This window comes from Typopeltis vanoorti, chromosome 3 (assembly GCF_054136105.1).
Source record: "Typopeltis vanoorti isolate ZY-2024b chromosome 3, IOZ_Tvanoo_1.0, whole genome shotgun sequence".
Taxonomy (NCBI): domain Eukaryota; kingdom Metazoa; phylum Arthropoda; class Arachnida; order Uropygi; family Thelyphonidae; genus Typopeltis; species Typopeltis vanoorti.
The window spans coordinates 54,392,944-54,410,137 of NC_143551.1; the positions used below are offsets into that span (position 1 = coordinate 54,392,944).

Below are 17,194 nucleotides of genomic sequence, written 5' to 3' on the forward strand. Positions count from 1 at the left end.
GGTGACAGGGTGCATTGTCGTCGTGGAGCATCCAGTTCTTTGTGCTCCACAGATCCGGTCTCTTTCGCTGAATGTCCTCCTTCAGAAGCCGTAAAACCTGGCAGTAGAACTCGCTATTGACGGTCTGGTCCCTGGGGATGAATTCTCAATGCACAATGCCCTGATCTCTCATCGTCTTCCAGTGATGTTCTTCTGCTCTTGAAGCGCCGTGCCACTCAAAACACCTCGAACGACTCGTTGCAGCATTCCCGTAAACTTTCCAAATCATGTCAAATGTCTCTGTGGCAGATTTTCTCAGTTTCACGCAGAATTTCGCGTTCGCTCTTTGTTCTAACTTGCTGTCCATGAGGAAATCGCAGACGTGGTAACGCAAGTGGTCAGAATAGCACCAGTTACACAGCTCCCGATGTACACAGGACGATGTCTTTTGGCAACACTGATTTATGAAGGTCGGTGCTTCCTGTGACTATGCGTGCAGCCTTGTCACAGACTTGTTGGCGTGTTACAAAAGTAGTCTCAAAAAACGCTTTGATCCCACCTCGTATATAATAAAAATAGTTGCCTTAGCATTATTATGTATGATAATAAATAAAATTATAAACTTAAAAGTATTTAAATTACTGCATTAAATTAAAATGAATATGTTAAATGAAAAATCGGTATTATACACAGGCCTGGGGTAGGATTATGACAACATTCTGGTTCCATATTGCGTTCGCCAGAAGGAAGATCATTATAGGTTCGATTCCAGTCTCCGATTAGTAGAATGAATCTTTTTTTTTTTTTTCGCTATTTCCGAGTTGGTCGATCTTCAGCGCGGGTAAGCACTTGGTTGAAAAAAGTACACCCACTTTATTTCGGACAATAATATATCTGTTTGGGTTTAGGATCATAAGATGGCGACAGCTGTGTGTTACACTCTTTCTTCTAATACCTTAAAATTATCGGCAGTTAGCGACTCTGATATGGTGGACTTCTGTGAGTGAAGATCAGCTGCTCGTGGATTTCCAAAAATAACAGCTGTGGATCTCTATCTATCCCCCCTTTGAAGAATTTACTTATTTTTGTTCATTTATTTATAATCGATGTGATGCCTCTACGAGTATATTTATGACATTTCCGAAATTTGCGTACAAGTTATAACCTGTTGCTTTATTTAATAAGGAGACGATTATTCCTATTCTACCCCATCGAGGAGCACTTCTTTCGTTTTTTTTTTTTTTTTTTTTGGAAATCCCTTCACTTTTAATTTTTCGTCACAGTTGAGTGCATTTCTGTGACGTATCAGATGAAAGGCAATATATACAGGAGCGCCTGGCTTGTGACTGTGTGTGTTGTTCTATGGTCTATTTTGATAACCTGCATGATTAAAAAGCAGAATTTTGACTGAAAAAAGAAAGACTAAGAAAAGGTGTATTGTTCTTTTCTGAAGCGTTAAAAATCTTTTTTCCCCTTGTACAGACCTAACGTTATACATATTATAGATTATGTGGTTTCCAGGCATTTTTTATCTCTATATTATTATTATTTTTCTCTTTTATTTTATTCATTAATTGTTTTCATGTAGTGCTTTTCAGACGTTTTATTTAATTATTATTTTCTTTCATATGGTTTATTTAGAGCGTCTGTGTATTTCTAGGGGAAATGGCATTTGTTTCCATAGCGCTAGACTATCTGAAGGAAAAAACCCAATAGGTTCGATTCTACTTGCCAACTGGAGGAACTTTTTTCTAGGCCTTTCTTCTCTGTATTTCGAATACAAGATTAAAAACTCTAGTTTTTAGCCCTCATCTCAAAATCGACCATAAAACTCTTGATATTTACTGATAACAGTATACTGCTTGGAAAGAAGTCAACGTGCACCCCGATGGTTCAAGGTTCATCGTGCCATGTAACGTGACTTGTTACGTGTTTCTAGCCGGTATAAAATGAACGAATATGATCCTCCAAAATCAGTGCAACTGTCCGGATAAGAATGGCTGCGAAATACACGAAGTATGAAATTTGGAGATGGTAGTGTGACGGTATGGTCCTCTTTTTCCTGGTTGGCTTTGGTCCTCTGTTTGCGCTGCCACGAATATTGAACTCCGAGAGGTAGCTGAACATTTTGAATAATGCAATGGTTCCTACTTTGTAGCGTTTCTAAGGCACTGACCATTGGCTCTTTCCGAAAAACAAGGCGTCGTGTCATAAGGGGCTGCTTCTGTAACTGCGAGGCTTGTAGACACGAATGTCACCACACTTGACTAGTCTCCACAGAGTCCTTATCTCAACCCTATCGAACATCTATGGAATGAATTGGAGCATCATATGAGGTCAAGAGACGTGGAATAAATTGGAGCATCAAGGGACGTTCTCCCCCAAAACGCTATCATCTCATTACATGCCCACAGAAAGGTCTAAAATTCCGATTGATCGCTGTCGTACCCTTGTGGAAAGTAACTTTAAGTAAGAAATAAATTACTTATTTCTTACTGTTAATCAATATATTAGGACCGGTTTCTACACCACTGCAAATTTGACATTTAATATTGTCAAATATTAAATGACACCTGTGAAAATAGATCGAATTGTTAAGAGCACAAAAGATGTTGATGAGGAACAGTATACCTAACCTACCCTATTACAATAAAAATTAAAATGTATTTTAAATTAATTAAAATAATAATAATATACTACACTCGTTAAAATGAATATAGTTCCTACCACCATCCATTGTAAACATGCACAGAACGAAAAGGTTTGTGCTAATGGGAGTAGCCTCCTGACCAGCTGCCTTTGCTGTGATAAAATGCTTTTAAAGAAGATATTTTTATAGAATTGATGAGCTTTCGCTTCAGATTTCTATATGGTTGGATTTTAATGAGAAACTGATTGAACAGAATGAACAAAAAATATGTTGTGAAATAGGAGAAAATTATCTGGCAATCGTTCTTTTGTGATGCGAACACTGGGTCTGAAATGGGTTAGTCAAGTACGCTGGAAAAATGAAAATAAGTTCTGAAAGCGCACTAATGCAGAAAAACAACTCTAGAAACCGGCTGGAGAGGAAAACGGTGAAAACATAAACCCTGCGTATCTTATTAGAATCACAATAGCAGCAGACAGTCAGGTAAACACGTACAAATGGGAAAGGAAAATAAAACAGCAAGCAAAAGCACAAAACTTGATCCTAACAAAACACTAAGTGCTGAAAGCGAGATTATTTTTCCAATTTAAGAAGCGAATCTATCGCAAGTGGCCGGTCGGAATTTTAAATGCGTTTCATTCAGAAAAAATCACTGCAGTAAAAGTAAACAAACAGATGAAGTCTACAAAAAATAACTTGATCTAAAAATAACGTTAAAAAAGAACGATGGAAATACTGTCATGGTTGGTCACATGATAGTATTGTCACATGACACATACATGATGCTGATATTTGTGTCCCTTGAAATGTAAACCCCTGCTGAGACATCAGATGGAAGAATGGAATGTTGTTGCAAGGTCCTTGGGAAGAAGAAGAGAAGGTGGAATTCTTGGACATTTGATGGGATATCTACAAACCAACCGTTTCAGTGATCTATCTTGTGCATTTCCTAAGATGTACCATCACAAGGACCTCAGTGAAATGCTGATGCTTATTGCTGCTGTCCTAACTGGAAAAGCGTAAGTTCCCAAATACTTCCACTATTCTTGGCAAGCGGTTACGAACATTTCATTCTCTTTTAACCTCGATTTTTATTTGTGTTTTGTTCCTTTTTCTCGTAGACATAGTTTTTACAGCGCCTTTCTACGCTCGCCTAATTCGGTGCCTCATCTAAAGAGATGCGATGCACAATTTGTTCTGCTGTGGATGTTTACATTTCCTACGAGAACAGTTATCAGCACTAAGCACCCCTCTCGCGATGTGTTGCTCGATGTATAATGGGGCAATGAAGATGCACTTCTTCCTCAGAAAGGGCTATATCATCCTTCTCTAGCTGCAACCTTTCGGACTGTTACGTTTCTCTCATTGAACGCGAGTCCACCACCACCATCTTCACGTGCTCAACAATGCAACTGATGTGAAATCAACAGCCTCTACATAAAAGTAGACCTGACAGTAACCAGTTTTTAATAACAGTTGCATTCGTGTATGGATTAGTGTATTTTCTCTGAATTTTTTTTTCCTCTCTATGTTTATGCATCCGATGCACATTAATATGTATATGGGGCGGGGAAGGGGAAAGTGCGCACGCGCTCTGGAAGAACCATTATTCAAACGCACTTCCGTTATAATAACAAAAGAACGTGTCCTGTGAACTAATAAATTGCATTTAACAGAACCCGAAAAAAAAAAAAAATTGTGTATTTTATTCTCTACCGGATTTTGAAATAAGTATATCCTTTCACAGCTGGTGTGACTGATAAACAAATTAGCGAAATAAGGGAACGTTTTGTAATATTACGAAACCGGTGGGACTGTTCAGGAGAATTTTGAAATGCTCCAAATAATTAAGAAGACAAAACACCTATCGTTGGCCGTCTAATTTTTTTTTTTTTTTTTTTTTTTTGTTGTTGAAAAATTTATCAGTGAAGGGAAGCGAAAAACAACTTACATTTTTAAGATTTCATTAAATCCAATTACAGTACGCTTAGTATTCTAATATAAGTTCTTATTCTTAATGCCTCAAACTCCACGTGATAAGGACAATCACTATTTTATGCTAAAATGGAAAGCGAAATTCTGTTTCTTACATCAAATGTTATCGTGAATAAATACACCAAAATAATCGGTGAGCCATCCGACAGCAGATAACATGGCGTATTTTTGTAGATTTTTTGTCGTCCTCGGTTACAGAGTATATTTTACTTCCCAGGATATATTTTCGTTTTAATCCTTATCCAAGTAAAAGAAAGTTCTCGTGTGAGATCCATTCACGACAGGTCTACTTTTATAATAGAGGCTGTCGATTTCATATCCGTTGCGTCAGTATCCCATAATGCAAGGCGCACTTCTTTTCGGATGTGTATATTGCTCTACACTATGGTAAGGGTTACTACACAGATCGGTTTCGACCTTTATTGAAGTCTCATCATAGGGCTAAACCCAGGAAGATACTAAGGCTAAAGCATTGCAAAGTCATATTTTTCATATACAAGTCCCTGTTAAAAGTATCTCAGATCGAGAACATTTTAATAATATGGTGATACATCATTTTATTGCTTACATATGAAAAAAATGACTTCTGCATTTTAATTAATCTTAGTATCTTCCTGGGTACTGACCTCTTCCATAATACATGGCTGTTTGTTCCTCATACATGAGGAACAAACTGCCATGGAGCCCACCATAATAAGATGTAGAACTTCATTTCGCTGAGATGACTACAACAATCCAAAGGGGCATACTTTCCACAAGCGTACGGCAGCGATCAATGGAAATTTCGGACCATTCTTTCTGTAGGCATGTAATGAGGTCCTGGATTGTTGTGGAGACGGACGTCCCTCGATCTCACCCGACGCTCCCGTTCATCTCGCAGACGTTCAGTAGGGTTGAGATCAGGGCTATGTGGAGGTCAGTCAAGTGTGGTAACGGTCAATCCACGCAGTTAGAGCAACAGCCTTATGACATGGTGCAATGTCTTGCCAAAGGAGACGATGGTCAGTTCTGTAGAAACGCCACAGTAATCGAAGAATTGCATTGTCCAGAATATTCAGATACCACTTGAAGTTCAATGTTCCTGGCATCACAAACAGGGATCAGAGGCCAAACCAGAGCTTTCCAAGCTTCCACGTCCTACTGTACACGCTCTGTTCCTTGCATCGTCTTCGGTAGCTGCATGCTGGTTCGGATAATGTGGGCTTGCCTATTGCGATCCTACCGTGCAAACCCATGTCGTGAGCTTCGGTTATGATTTTTAAAAAAAAAATTTTCCTGTCCAGATTCGTGTTCCAGTTAATGCCCGGAACTCCGCATTCAACGTGCCGTCCTACAAATGGCGGTTTTTACATATTATCCTTCGTAGCATCTTTTGATCGTGTTCGGTGAGTGTGATGAGTCGTCCACTGCAGGTAGCGCTTGCAGTTGACTCCCTATCACTGATTATTGACCTGGGATGACCCAATTTTTGCAAGGATTTTAAAGAACGGATTGGCCTGCAACATGGTATCCTATCACAACGCCTCTTTCAAACTCCGCCAGTTCCCTTCTCGCAACTATTTAGCCCAGAAAGAGATGCACTGACTTGGGAGCATCATATTCCAATTTATACCGGCTACAAACACGTGACTCCTTACATGGCACGATGTACCTTGCCCATGGGACTGTCCGTTCTAAGCAGTACACTTCATTCACAAACTTTGTTACGCTTAGGTAAAGGATTAGGGGGATACTGTCTGTCCAGGCTAATCCTTTAGCCAAGCGTAAGCAAACAACAAGCTAATGACACCCTTCGAATGTAAAAGACCTGAGTTCACTTCATGCTCTGATGATGATGGAATCTTTATATCGGTTTTTTTCTTGCTCGGCTAATTATCCGGTTATTATCATGACAATAATAATCAGAAATTAAGTGTCCTCCTGTTCATTTTCTTACGTAGAAGCAGAAGCATTATCTCTTTGACCGAGTAGAAGAACGGGATGAAATTGTTAGATTCTACTTCCAAATATCGCCAGCCTAGCTTTTCGTATAGATAGCGTTTCGCTGCCTGATCTACAAGTCATAAGGTTTAGATTCATTTGTGAATGCCTCTAACTGGTAGTTGAATATCATCTGGTTCTAAAATCAGAATACTGCCAGAATCTTATTAAAGACCTGAATTCACGGTTCAGAAAAGTTCCGTATTTGGCCTGCAGAGAGCATTCATCAGATTATTTAACCCCTTAGCTCATCGGGATACTAAAACTGTGCAAGTGAAATTGAGTTAGAGTGAATCTTATGTAAGAAAGTTTGTCGATCTGTTAATGAAGATTTACACACACACACACACAAACAAAGAGCGTTGCAGATGACCTGGTGAACGTGATACATTCATGTTGACAGACGGGGATTGGCTGACGAGAGTATAATTTTGTTCTCTAGACAAGTCGAATCTTACAAGAAAGACTGTATAAAGAAAGCGTGAAGCTCTTCTCGAGAGACTGAATTTAAAACAGAAATTACGGTCTAAACTCGATCCATCAACTTTTATCCTTTTTTATTGTAGCTTTAATTATTATTTTCTACTTTAAACGTAATGATTAATATCTAATAATCATCAATTAATAATATCAACTCTAGGCTTGTAAGTATTCTATCTTAGTGTGACGATGCTCGTGAAACTTGAAAGTAAATTTCAGTTTAAATAAAAGATTCCTAAAATATTCTGTGAATCTTTTCGGTTCAATAATCACGCTTTACGATGTTTGGAACTTAAGTGTCAATTCCTTCTCATATACGCACATCAATGTAATATACTTAACACCATTTCAATGACGATCTCTGAATCAACAGAATGACACTGAAAAAATTCCCCCGATATTCTTTGCAAACAGTGCTTTCTTTCTTTCTTTCTTTTTTTTTTTTTGATTTTAATAACGGCACCCTTTTGTTCGAAAGACGCGATTATCATTAAAAGGGACTTTCAACTAAAAATGATCATTTATGTCTCATACGAAGGTGCGTCATGTTTCTTACCCCAAGAATTTGCCTCCTGAAAACATAGAAACCAACCATAGAACACACTGTATTGAGAAATATTATAACAGACTATGAAGATCGGACCTTTCAGTAAATAAAAAAAAAATTATAGCTCGCCACAGGGTATAAAATCTAAAAGTAAGATGGGAAAAGTTGCACAGTTGGGTAAATATATAGCGACAAAATTCCGAGACTGCCGGATTAATTTGATCTTTAAACTTTTGGAAGTGAATGGTCGAAAAAGATATAGACGAAATTTCGTCACTCAAATACACAACTTTTTTCCTTGTGAGAGAGAGAGAGATCTGACCAAAAGAAAATGGCTAATATAGCCGTCTTATTTAAAAAAAAAAAAAAAGATTCCCGTATCTTTCAAACATTTTTAAATTGGCATCGATCCGAGATATTTTGAGCAGGGATATGTAAAAATCCAACCATTCATTCAGAAAAATGGACGTCATAAGATTAATGTAGTCTTAAAGGGCTCCGGTTGGGCCTAACAGGAGAAGTGATCGCCTTTCAGGTGATGAGACGAAAGAGACTGAAGACCTGAAAGCTTTCTTTTGCCTTTTTAATTTATTTTGGACATATTTCTCAGATAAAATTGAGATTAGCATAATTAATACGTAAGCATACAGGATTACAATTACAAACTGATTTACAAATGAAAAAAAAAAAAAAAAGAATTTATTTGTTGATGCAGTGACGTAGAGAGCTTCCATTTTGCGTCCGAATTCTACGAAGCTTTAAAGGGTCTCGTGCAAAGTGGAACATTCGTACCTGCGATCATGCTCTCCAACCTGATGGAGAATCACGCTTTTTAACTCGGATCGTGAGCATGATGCCATTGTAATAACTCCCCATTTCCGGGGATGAGTGACCTTTTAATCATACACTTTAGAAAGAGCGTACTCACCATAAAGCTAACTAGCAAGAAAACAGAAGTACCTTATAAAGTGCTGCTAGGTGATTAGACGTTGCAATCAAAAAGGGCTGGTTGACTCCAGGATGATCCAAATCATGAGTTACTGCAGCAATTAAAGAGGCCATTCCTTCTACTGGAGTAAGATGAGCTGAAATCTTAAAGAAGATGACACATAAACTCACTCATACTAAAATATTATTACATAATATTAAAGACATTCTTTAATAATAAAAGTGTATCCACTAATGAATTCACAGACACCGAAGTTCTTCGACAATTAATTTCTTAAAGTTTGCGTAGAAGCAAAACGAAGAATTACCAAGTACTGAAGCCAATTGTAAATTGGCTTCAGTACTACGGTACTCGGTTGATTACAATAGTCCACACAATCAAAACGGGAAAATTTGCACGCGGAGCCCAGTGTTTATCAGCCCTGCTGTATTACGAGCTTATTTAAGAAGTAAATATTGCCAAAGAAAAAGGGGGGAGGGGATAAAATATGCAATTTAAATAAATAATCACAAAAATGATTTTGTTATTTTAAGGGTGTATCTAACCAAAAGAACAAATTAGTGACTATTTTAAAAATACAATTATCACAGAAAAAATGTATTAAGTAGAATTTTATATTAAAATGATTCCACTTTAAATCGAAGCTGAATTTGCTCGAGAATTTCAGTGAAGATTCTAGTGGTATCAAATTCCATTCAACTAGAGGCAGAGGTGCTTTTTTTATATGCAGAGATGGATATGGAGGCGATTTTTTTTTTTTTTGGTTAACCGGCGATCGTTTTCGATGAAGATACTCATTCAGATGTCAGCGACCTCTTCATTCATTGAACAAAAGTAAAATTCTTCAGGTTCGATTGCGCTGAGGGCGCCATACTTCTAAAGAAGAGTATCATTTAAATCAGTGTAGCAATAATAGCATCGAAGTTAATGAATCCTATAGACATCAAATAATCGAACTCTGTTCCAATAAAATATTGCAGTTACAAAAAATACACTGATGCCTTTCTGTATTAATACCTTTGCTGGTTTACAGATCTCTTCAATTACTGCTATGAAGAACGAACACGAAATCTTTTGGAAGAAGTTCGATTAATCTGGACGTTTGATTCTACTGATACGTGATGCTATAGTTGTTGAACGATAGCATCACGTCTCGGTAGAATCAAAATAAACATATTTACATTAAATAACTACGATTTTCTGTCATCACCAAAGACATGCTGCTTAGGAAGCATTTCGCTAATAGTAGCTTTTCCGAAATAATTCTTCTTGATTCGAATAGCAAGAAGAATTATTTTGATAATTATCTCATGGTTTCGAATCCAAGTCTAACCCCTCCCCAAGAAGAATGAATCTTTAATTCATATTTGACTTACCACTTACTATATACAAAAATATTATAACGGCAGTGCTAAAAAGAACAAAATCCATCGCAATATGAGTTTCTGTCTTTTTTTGAATGTACTAAAAGGCTTTTCCTGGGTCGTAAACATGAAATGTCGTCATTTATAATACAGTATTTTGCAACTACCGTTAGACTGAAATGTTGTAAACAACAAAGTTGTCCAATATATGGAACAATATTATTGATCATCAGACATACTTCCAAACAACGTAATTTGTTTTTTCAATCTTTATATTCTTACAAAACAGGGCTATAAATTCTGTAGATTTAAATTTATGGTACGCTATAAGCTCTTCTTCTTTAAAAAAAAATCTAATCTCAACAGTAATATTAATCCATAATTTGTAATCTAGAGGCTGTCGTGTGACAGCAAAATTTTATACTGAGCACATACCTGATTTTCTTTAAGAAAACAATGCATAGCTTGGGTAACATCGGCTGCATGTACGGCATTGTGATAAGGATTGTTGCTATGGTAACCAGCCTCTATGAGACCTGAAAGACAAATAAGACAAGTACTTTTCGTTTGTTTTTCCATCTTGCCTAACTGAAAAACTAAAAGAAATATTTCTTACTCTACGGTGAGAGGGGGAAAAGGAATAATGGATGGGATGTTGATTAGGGAGTAGCATCAATTAGATATTCATACAAAAAAAAAAAAAACTAGTTTTCCAAGTTTGCAGAACTGCGTTCATTTTATTTCAAACATGACGACTCCTAGAGGTGTGCAAAACTTCGACATTTTTGCGAAAATTAACCGTAAATCGAATTTCTCTAAGGATGTAATTCAACATATTGATGTCCTGAATAGCAAGACCGAAATTAAACGTCAGGAACGGAAGATTAATCTGAGAAGACACATCAAAAATAAAGGCATCGGTGTACCTGGATTCATTCGTCAACATTAACGAGGCAATTTCTTTAGATAGTGGCAATCATAACAACTATGGCGAACGAATTTTCTTCACAATGTCATCTGACAAATTCATCTTTTGCTGTATGGGAGTAATACAACTACAGAGTATTCAGTAAAGAGTATACTTGATAAATAAAATAAAACCTTACACGAATTACATTCATTTAATATTTCTTTAATTGAATTACAGCGGCATTAATTATCGTAAGGCTTATCAAAAAGTTCTTGGACTTTTTTATTTAAATGTTGGAATAAAATTGCTAAGTAGAAACGACTACAAAATTAGTCCAAACGCTTTTTCAGAAGCCTTATCAAACTGTTTTAAATGAATCAGTACACATCTGTCGGTTGAACTACTTACAAAAGCAATGCCACACCTTCACGCCATCTAGATCAAACTTCTGGATATAACCATATTCATGAAACAGGTGTAGAAGCAATGTCGTAAGCGACCGTCCACCGGTGGAAAAATCTAGACTAAATGTGTTGAAATCCCACAAGCCACAATTGGACAGCAGTCGCTGTAAAGAACCAATTACAATTAAATGTAAAATAGTAATGTTTAAAAAAAAATATTAAGTTTAAAGTAATATATATATATATAACAATAAAGATAAAAGTATTAAAGTAAAAAATTTTAAAAAAATGATAAAACATTTAAGTGCAATTTTTTTAAATAAGATAAATGTAAACTGTCCATAGACGGCACTGTCGTGTCATAGATCTTGAGACCTCTAGTGTGAAGAACTGATATTAAAAAATCATTTTTAACATACATTGATCCTCTTATATAAATTACTTAACACTATTATTTACATATTATATTTATTTTTATAAAGGATAAATGAAAATGATTTTTATTTATTAATGCTTAACATCATTCATGACAGGATAAAGTTGAGACGCCCAAAAAAATAATATTCAATAGGTATGCCGTCTAAATCGATTTGCTTGAAGTACTCTTATATTCCACTGATTCTGAAAAATTCGGATGTTATGACATCATTGCCTCTACTTACAAGAGCGCCATCTAGAAACAACTGATTATATTAAACAGGTATTATTACTAATCATACTGCTAGCTGCTCTTATGTTTGTTGCTGTTTGGTTGGTTGGTTGTTTAGGATTTACGACAGAAGAAACACAGGCTACGAGGCCAACGTATTATGTCTGTTAGTTGTGTGTATTCTTATAACTGGTTTGTCTGCGGGATGAAAAAAAAATTCTAACTTCGTATGAGACTCACGTTGTTCAGAGTTGTATATGAACAGTTCACTGTCCGTGCACTGACAACCAGAAAAAAAAAACAAAATCATGAAATGAGTTTGATACTATTTGCTATCATTTCAGCACATTCGTCAAACAAAACTGGAACCTGTTCTTTATCCGAACTGCATATTCAGCGATGCCAAGGTCTTGTTGACATATAATCCACCTATGAAAAATACACTTCACATTAATGAAAGCCATCAAGTTATTCATTGACGAGTAATTTCATACTTGCTATGCATGTGGGTGGCGAAGGTCGTCTCCAGGATCATTTCAACAAATGAAGAAAGGGGAAACAAACGTGCTTCATTCGAAGTTGAATCTGAAACGACAATTTGCTAATCCCGGGAACGTGCTGAGTAAGCTAAAACAAAAGCAAACACTTACGTTTGTGACTCCGCTGTAAGCGTCATCTAATGTGGGCAAAGCTGCTACTTGGGGAAGTGTGACCGGACCTTTGGAACGCCTTTTCTGAAGGGTTAAAAAGCGATTGGTCTGCAAGCGAGTGTCAGGTGATACATCTAAAGCTGCAGAAAAAAAAAAAAAAAAAGGGTGAAAGAATTAACGAAGACATAAGTTAATTCTTGTTATGTGCTAATGCCATATTTTTATCTAATACTGTATTAACATATATCCGATAAACTAACGTTAGATCTAATCTTTTCAGGAAAAAAAAAAAAAATATATATATATATATATAATTAAATAGTCCAGCAAATAACACAAAATATTTCAGTATATGTTAATGAAACAGCGAAAATTCATGTCAATCAACGCATCATACGTTGATTGACATGGAAGTATCAAAGGTTTTTTTCTTCCCGAAGATTCGGGTTTTTTTTTTCGTCTTGCAAAACATCTCTCTATGAGTATATTTGATGCTTAAGAATATTTCTAGAATAGCAAAACGACTACCAAAATAGACACCAACAACGAAGGATGATGAAGTACAGTGTTAGGGAAAATTGAAGATAATTATATTGTAATTATCTGGAACCAACTGCGAGTCAGCAACAAAAAAGAGGTTTCAAAAGGCTTGAAATGCCATTTAGAAAAGGGTTATGTGTACCGGTGGTTATTGTAGTACAATCATGATCGATGGCAGTTTTTCTTTTTTTGGCATGCTCTCTATCACGTGATCGAAGTGGAAGCTAAGTTTCACTTCCAATCGGCACATCGGACAATATTACAGTTTTGCTTGTAATGGTGAGATTTATTTCGGAATGTGACATTCATGATCTGAAGAACGTAATGACTTGAGTAATTTATTATAACCCGCTTTACACTATGGCAACTCGAACCCGCCATTTCTGGAATGGGTTGAACAGATGTAGAGTATACTATCAGCCCACACTGTCACAAGGGTTAAGAACCGCATTGATGATTTACAGGATTTCTAAATATTTCGTAAATTCCAACTGGAGAACCAAGATAAGAAACACATTATATGTTAATTAGTGTATGTTCTTGAGCAGGCCAATCTGTTTTACGGAGAAAGAACTGTAGTTGACGAGAGGAAACAACCAACCTCGACATCAGACCAACTCATTCTACTTCAGTTGAATATGTTGTTACCTAATAAAGTGATCAGCGGGGAATGTCTTCAGTTATAATCACACTATTGTATAGTGTGACTACTACTAACTTGTAGTCCTGAATAAAGATGTGAATCGAAGAACGGAATACACACGTTGCAATTCTTAGGAAACAGTAGTGAATTGAAAGCGTTGAAATGCAAGACGACGTTGTTTAGCGAAGCATTTTTAACTTAACAATTTTGGCCAAGTGCGTTTCCGGACTGAAAAATCGGTTTAAAAAGAAAGAAATATAAAGAACACATGGAGCTGTTCTCAAGACCATCGTTATTCGTCCCTTCTCGCTTGTAGCGCAAATGCAACTCAGCTCGTCTGGGAATTTAAGGGAACAAACGGGCCATCATTTCTACAATCAAAGCGCTATTGTGTACTTCGCGCTTTAGGCTGGCGTGTTCCCGTCACAACGGATTTCCTACTTCGAGCAAAGTTCTCAAACTATATTCTATTTGCACAACGACAATAAAGAGAACTTATTTTACGCAAAGCAGAAACAAAGTGTGTGTGTAAATAATAAATTCTGGTAGTGTGAAACTGCAATTTATTTAAAAAAAGAAAGGAAGAAGGACGAACTACCTTTTTGTGAAGTGCACTAAAAAACAAGATCATTCTTTAAAAAGAAAACTCGTTGTTGTTATCATAATAAGCACACTATCATCATCTAAACATGCATTTTAACCGTATGGTGGCCTTCGGTAGCCAACTTGAATAAATTGCTATCACAGTTTTTTTTTTTTTTTTGCATTTATTTAATTTATTTTGTAATTAAATTTATAAATTACAAATTAAAATTATATTATAAATTTAATTTGTAATTATTGAATGGTATATTTCTTTAAAATTGCCTTTTATTTTATTTTATTTATTTATTTTTATTTCTCCGCATTACAATACCGTAACGCTAGTGCAGTGACCGACACACATCAACGGCATGTACACACACACACACATAGTGTGCCTACCCTTCATGCATACTTTACAATTATATGTCGAAGCCTAACCAACACCTATTCTAGGTATCTTGTTCGTCACTCGCTGATGCATCCTCTATACGACCAGCATTCCTTAAAGGGCTGGCTCAGAGGGAAAGTACAGGGTAGCCATAAAATAACTTTCCCTCTTTGCAGACATCTGTAGCCAAAACCAATAAATGGAATGAGACTAAATTTATACTGAGACTTTTGAAGGCATGGAAAAATGATATCCTCGAAAAAAAAATTAGTACCACAAGTCGCCGATAGGGGAAGTTTGGCGCTGGCTGAGCCGAAAACAAGCGGATAATTACATTAGAGGCAGATAAAATGAACTAATAACATTTCGACGGTGTAAGCGACAGCCGCGTCACTCATTCCAGCTGGATATGTGGCGCGTTACAATAATAATAATAATAATAATAATAATAATAATAATAATAATTAAACTAAAACAACAACTTGCGAGAGACACAGAAATTAATGTAGTGATTGAACTCACAGGAAATAATGCTTTATTCATCAGAATCAGGGTCCACTGGACCACATAGACGATTTTCAATTTGTTGACCTTTCTTGTGTACAACAAACTGCATCCAGTGTGCAACTTGCTCTACAGCTGAGCATAAGGAGTTGGATTGGATGTTCATAACAGCTTTTATGTTCTTTTTCAAGACATGCAAGTTTGGAATGCCACCAACATACACAACGGATTTTAAATCCCCCCACAGCCAAAAATCACACCGCAGTAGCAACGTCTGTTACTGTCTCTTTTTGCACTGCTTTCCGTCCTCTGCCAGGTCTAACTCCTGGTGATCCAGTTTTTTCAAACTTCTTAATCATAGCTCTCAGTGCTCTCAGTGTCTGTACGCAGGTTATGAAGCCTTCCAAATTCCCGAAGGGCCACTACAGCATTGCACTGTTTAAGGTAAAACAACTTAGCTAGTAAAGGCTGAGGCAAGGAAGGATGCATATTGAGCACAATTCGTCACTCATTCGAATAACTGCCTGAACGTTCCCAATCCCTTTTTCAGTGGAATTGGTGGCGCTGCTGTCACGTAAGCACAGTAAAATTTGCATAATCCTTTTTACCTGCGTTTACTGCAAATATTTGACTACTTTCTGCTCCGACAGCGTCAAAATTTCCCCTATCGGCGACTTGTGGTACTAAATCTTTTTTCCGCGGAATTCATCTCCCCATGCCGTCGAAAGTCTCAATATAAAATGTGGCCTCATTCCATGTATTAGTTTTAGTTACAGATACCTCCAAAGAGGGCAAGTTAATTTATGGCCAACCCTATATTTTGATGTCTTGGGCACTAGGACCTAACATGTGTGCATCCTTATAGAACTTGACACACCACAGGCTTCTATTTGATATGGTTATGGCAAAAATAAAGCCGGTAGCAAGCCATCCATTTCTAAACAATGTCTTTCAATATTCTGATTACAGGCATAATACTTTATCATATCTTCATTTACCTGATCTGGGTCTCGGTTCAATCCACGAAACTTGGATATCCAGGATGACGACGCTACTATTTCTTGACGCAAAAAGATTAGGCTTTCTTACGACTACCTCAGTCCTGATATTTGGCGTCTTTCCCCCAGCCCATCCTTTCTGGTCCTGGTCGGTTCTTCACGACGGTGCATATTGCATCACGCCTTTCAACTCTAATGTTGTGGGTTCTAAAACAACATTGAGATACGTCGTAGTCTTTCTGAACCCACGACCAGCCCCACATGAAGTATCTATATTATGCTTACCACGGGCTATAAGAGCCTTGATAGGAAGAGCATTTATCCTAATCCTGAACAGGTCCATCACGTACTCGAAGTTGAGATGGAATATAGTAAGATGCATTCTAATAGAGATAATGTTTATCATACCTCGTGTTAAAGTGGTTCAATGTTTGCGCACTTACCATTCTTCAACCTTTGGAAAAATATCCTCGATATCTATTTGATAAGCACCCGTTAGCAATTTATTTGTCTCTATCATATCGCTCCTCTTCCGCTTATTGACCAACGTCTGTAATTCCCATTATCTCAGCCCGTCTTCATAGTCAGTATTCCACAACCCTGATATTGTTTTTGTTATTCGCCTCTGAGCTTTTTCCACAGCTTGCTTCTCACGTTATATATCGTATTCATATATGATAACCGGAAAACTTGACGACCAATTTTGCTACAATTACTAAGAATGATGAGACATTTGCTCTTCAGTTCGAAAGACCCGGGTTCTTGAAATAAACTCGGTAAGGAAGCGATAGATACCTTTATAAGGGTTTATCAATCGTCATGCGACTTCCACCCAAGATTGTAAAAACCTATAGGACATTATTTTTGTGGGTGGGCTAAAGTTTATTTCTATTTTTTATTAATTTCTACTTTTTTTTATTTTTATGTATTTTGGAAACCTCCGTAGTTCAGTCAATTTCGACGATGTCCTTTGGTTAGA

The 17,194-nt window shown here is 36.8% G+C and overlaps 1 protein-coding gene across 3 annotated transcripts in view; it reads right to left on the minus strand.

The window, feature by feature from the left end:
* Positions 1 to 17,194, minus strand: part of LOC150108161 (uncharacterized) — a 180,596-nt gene that overhangs the window by 32,798 nt on the left and 130,604 nt on the right. For all 3 annotated transcript variants that reach the window (XM_090390613.1, XM_090390614.1, XM_090390615.1), the window contains exons 4-7: positions 12,558 to 12,697; positions 11,263 to 11,422; positions 10,380 to 10,480; positions 8,592 to 8,723 (exon numbers count right to left, since the gene is read on the minus strand). In XM_090390613.1, the coding sequence (XP_090246739.1) occupies positions 8,592 to 8,723; positions 10,380 to 10,480; positions 11,263 to 11,422; positions 12,558 to 12,697 (533 nt within the window). The remainder of the gene's footprint in view (positions 1 to 8,591; positions 8,724 to 10,379; positions 10,481 to 11,262; positions 11,423 to 12,557; positions 12,698 to 17,194) is intronic.